General features: G+C 42.2%; 1 protein-coding gene across 1 annotated transcript; it reads left to right on the forward strand.

The window, feature by feature from the left end:
• Positions 1-235: 235 nt before the first annotated feature.
• Positions 236-2,160, forward strand: LOC118756632 (the record flags this gene model as incomplete). Its single annotated transcript, XM_036491388.1, has 3 exons — positions 236-751; positions 821-1,498; positions 1,557-2,160. Coding segments are annotated over 3 exons (1,798 nt in total), but the record flags the coding sequence as incomplete, so codon positions are not given.
• Positions 2,161-5,216: the final 3,056 nt, after the last annotated feature.

Genomic DNA, 5,216 nt, shown 5'->3' on the forward strand with positions numbered 1-5,216 from the left:
ATATATACATACATATATATATATACCTTCGTCGGCAGTGTTGGGTGGCGAGTAGCACATACACATATATATACATACATATGCTTATCACTTTTCTGAAAAAATACTACTTATAGTGAACTACTATTCCTACTTATAGTGAACATACTTCTTTCGAAAACTACAACAAATTTTAATTCGTAAAGAGTAATCTGAAGATCAATTACCGCAATGGAAACCTTTATTTGATTGGCAGAATCGGTAATCGAATTTGAATCAGATTACAGTAGCACACCAGCCGCAGAGCAAAACAAACACGGCCTTGCAATACAGCAAGACGAACTAAAGGCTTTGTGGGAAAAGACCAAAGTAGCTTATGACGCGATCATAAATAATGAAGGAATTTCTAAAGATGACATTAAAGCAATTAGACGGAAACATAAGGGCTCGTTTTCCAGCTATGTCAAATGCATGTCGGCAATGGCTAGTCAGTCTGACACGCTTGTAAACGCAGAGAAGGATGTACAAGATCAGTCGGTTCGTGAACACAATATTCACCTCCCTCCGTGTGACACAGATGTGTTCAAGGGCGACTATCTGTCAAGGCCAGCGTTCCGTGACATGTTCACAGCCATATACATCCTCAACAAGCGACTCACCCCTGTTGAGAAACTATTTCACCTGAATCAGAAGACTCAAGGGGAAGCCAAAGACATAGTAAGAAAATGTCCACTCACCAATGAAGGTTTTCAAACGGCCTGGAATAACCTGTGTGAGAGTTATGAAAATAAGCGTATCATAAATAAGCAACTAAAAATTCTTTTTAATCTAATTTCTATAGATAGTGAGTGTGGTAGCTCACTGAAGAAGTTGCAGCGCGATATAAATAATTGCTTATCAGCCCTCAAGAGCCACAACATTGACATATCGAATTGGGATACAATTATTGTATATCTTTGCTCAACTAAACTTCCCGACTGTACGCTGGCTCTATGGGAACAAACCATAGACCATAAGAAAGATTTACCAAAGTGGGAAGACTTGGACAAGTTCCTATCGAATAGGTTTCAAACCTTGGAAACCATGTCAGGCATAAAAGGCACAAAGTCTGTAAAAGCGTCAAAGCCGCAAAACACCAGACATCCCTCAGAAGCCCCCACAAAAAGACTTGGCGCGTTCCAAACAAACGTAACCAAGTACACATGTAAAATGTGCCAAACAAATGAACACAAATTACGCCGCTGTTCCCATTTCCTAAAGCTAACGCCAACTGAAAGGATAGAGTTTTTAAAGAGCAACAATGCTTGCCTGAATTGTCTGAGTTCTGGACATACTGTATCAAGATGCACAAGCCCTTTCAATTGCGGCACGTGTCACTCGCGACATCATACGCTCCTTCACACCCAGACAATTCCGCCAAAGGCAACACTGCCTCAAACGCCACCGAGCTCTGCCAAAGATGTTGCCTCAACCTCGAAACAAGCTGCAGCAAGGCGTAACTTCAATAAAACTAACTCCGGTAAAAGCAAAAAACGTTAAGTCTAATTATGCAAATATGAACTCAGGTGTACTTTTAGGAACGGCTCGTGTAAATATACATCTCAATGGTACAGATTTTTCAGCACGAGCACTCATTGATTCTGGTTCTGAGTGTTCCTTTATAACAGAACGACTCAAACGCAGAATCAACCTGCCATCTAAGAATATGTATGCCAAAGTTTCAGGCATCACGAATTCAACTTCTGCTCAGGTCAAGGAGGCATGCAACATAGAACTACGGTCCCCTGTTGACCTACTGTTTAGCCTACATGCAACAGTGCTCGTGCTGACAAAATTAACTGGAAATCTTCCATCCTACCATATCAGCGCTATGACTATGCAGGCATTTCCAGATTTGATTTTAGCAGATAAAAGGTTCTACGTTAACGAAGAAGTAGACCTAGTACTTGGCGGAGACATTTATCCCCAAATTATTTTGTGCGGCTTGAAGAAAAATGTTCTCAGTACACTTCTTGCCCAAGAAACCGTGTTCGGTTGGATTTTAACCGGTTGCACAGAAGCACCAAATCCAACAAACAACATAGTTTCTTATCATAGCGAAGTTGCCTTGGATAAACAACTAACAGCTTTCTGGGAACTAGAAGATATACCGAAAAACAAAAATTTAAACGAAGACGACAAGTATTGTGAAGAGCTTTATCGGAAAACGACTGAGAGAAACCCATATGGAAAATATGTAGTCTCGCTACCATTTAGGAAGGAATTTCCAGCAAACATTTGCCTAGGCCCCTCTCTTAAAAAAGCATGCTCTCAGTTCTTCCGGAATGAGACACGGCTTACAAAGGATCCCGTCCTGTAAAAGGAGTATAATAGGGTACTAACAGAATATGAATCACTGGGACACATGTCCAGAATAAATGGCAGCATTTCAGCAGACTCTTCCGATAACTACTTTCTACCCCATCACGCTGTGATAAAGGCGGAAAGCACCTCTACGAAAGTTCGGGTCGTCTTTAATGCCTCAAGCCAGACGGCTAATGGTAAAAGTTTAAATGACGTACTTTACCCAGGTCCAGTACTCCAAGCAGATCTTCCAATATTAATACTCCGCTGGAGATTATATAGGTACGTTTTTAATAGCGACATCGAGAAGATGTACCGCCAAATTTGGGTGAATAACAACCATACCAAATACCAGCGAATAGTTTATCGTACAAACCCGAACGAACCTGTAAGTCTATATGAATTAAAGACTGTCACTGTCGGGATTAATAGCACACCTTACCTCGCGATAAGGACACTTCTGCAATTAGCTGACGATGTAGAGAGTTCTTTCCCAATAGCATCTAACATCCTACGAAAGTGCATGTATGTGGATGACGTGTTAGCTGGAGGACATACCGTCGACTCTACCATTAAAGCAAGAGATGAAATCTCAGAAGTGTTACGATCAGCTGGTTTTCCACTACGGAAATGGACCTCAAATTGTGAGGAAATTCTTAAAGACATCCCAAAAACGGACCTTCTTAGCGAACATTTCTTAGCATTCGAAGACACCAGCACGGTTAAGGCTCTGGGCATAAAATGGAATGCCCATACGGATTTATTTTATTTTATTGCCAGACCATTGGAGGAGTACGACACTATTACGAAAAGGGCGATACTGTCAGCTATCGCCAAGCTTTTCGATCCGCTGGGATGGCTCGCAACAATAGTCATCGTAGCCACAATACTTATGCAAAGTATTTGGCTAGAAGGCACAGACTGGGATGAGACTGTGTCTGCTACTATTTTAGAACGTTGGCAGCATTTTACGAGACATTACCACGAAATAGATAATATCAGAATACCTCGATGGGTATACTTCTCACCTGGAGACACCACCGAGATACATGGTTTCTGCGTCGCATCAGAAAAAGCATTTGCGGCTACGGCATATATGCGTGTCAAAAGAGATGGCAAAATTTTGGTCAATCTACTTTTGGCAAAAACCAGAGTAGCCCCCGTCAAAACTATATCGCTACCACGACTGGAGCTTTGCGGAGCTGTACTGCTCGCAGAAATCATAGAATCTATAATCAACAACCTAAACCTAGGACCAGTGAAGACACATCTATGGACGGACTCGACCATCGTACTCGCATGGATACGAAACCCGCCTTGTTCTTGGTCAACCTTCGTCGCCCACCGAATCACGAAAATCGTAGAAAAAGTAGGGGAAAAGGACTGGCTACACGTAGACTCGGCCTCAAATCCCGCCGACTTGGCTAGCAGAGGACTACCTGCGTCAGAATTGGTCAACAATTCTTTGTGGTGGCAGGGACCTTCTTGGCTGCAAGAAGACAACTCCAAGTGGCCCGCTCAAGGAACAGACTATCATACAGAAGTCGAAGAAAAAAGAGCACACACTTATGCGACAACAAGAGCAAATAATATCGATATTCTTGACCGTTTTTCCGATCTACCGAGAGCTTTGAGAGTTTTATCATATCTTATGAGATTTTATCGAAGAACTCATTCGAAAACAAAAGATTCATTTCAGGAAAACTCTTGTTTAATTTCATCTAATGAAATTAAAACAACGACACAGACCCTGATAAAAATCTACCAGAAGCATTATTATGGTGAAGAATACGCAAACTTGAAGTCTAAAAAACCAATCGATGCAAAGAGTGAAATCCTTCCGCTTAATCCGTTCATCGATGAACATGACATTATCAGAGCCGGAGGTCGCCTTGGAGCATCCCAGGACTTAGCATACAACGAACGCCACCCAAGCATTATCCCGTATAAAAGCAGGTTGTGCCGCCTTATTGTCCTTGCATGGAGAAAATCAACTGATGCTACGCCTCATCCGTACGCAATACTGGATTCCCAAAGTCAAGAACATGATCAGGTCAACTTTCCATAATTGTAAGACATGTATTATCTTTAAAAAACGGTCAAAAAACTCAACTTATGTGAACTCTTCCTCAGGAACGCACTACATTTACTCGCGCTTTCACAAATACGGGGGTAGATTTTACTGGAACTTTTGATGTTAAAAGTTACCGCGGCAGAGGTTGTCGAGTTTCTAAAGGGTATGTCTGTTTATTTGTTTGTTTCACGACTAAAGCGATTCACTTAGAAGCTACTAGTGATCTTAGTACCCCATCTTTTCTAGCGGCGTTCGCACGGTTCGTGGCTAGAAGAGGATGCCCGCGACATATCTACTCCGACAACGGCACTAACTTTGTCGGAGCCTCACGATCCTTACGATCTGAATTTAAAGCTTTTCTGTCTGAAACCCGAGAAAAAACTATCTCGAAATACAATCATCAAATGCTGACGTGGCATTTTATACCCGCTGCAGCGCCTCACATGGGAGGACTGTGGGAAGCGGGCGTAAAAAGCTTCAAAAGCCACTTTAGAAAAATTGCGTCCGCCCACAAATACACCTTTGAAGAGCTTAGTACTCTTTTATGCCGTATTGAGGCGTGCCTCAATTCACGGCCACTGAGTCCCTCTTCAAATAACCCTACTGACCTGGAGCCGCTTACTCCAGGCCATTTTCTCATTGGTGGACATCTTCTAGCCCCACCAGAATTAGACGTTAATGAAACTCCTGCCTCCATAGTGAATCGGTGGCAAAACTCAAAGCACTAAATCAAACCTTCTGTAGGCGATGGAAAACAGAATATCTAACTGAACTTCAAAAACGCATTAAGTGGAAACATCCCAAGGAAAATATTAAACCT

Source organism: Rhagoletis pomonella, unplaced genomic scaffold (genome assembly GCF_013731165.1).
Source record: "Rhagoletis pomonella isolate Grant_MI unplaced genomic scaffold, Rhpom_1.0 Rhpom_scaffold_11254, whole genome shotgun sequence".
In the NCBI taxonomy this organism is placed as follows: Eukaryota; Metazoa; Arthropoda; class Insecta; order Diptera; family Tephritidae; genus Rhagoletis; species Rhagoletis pomonella.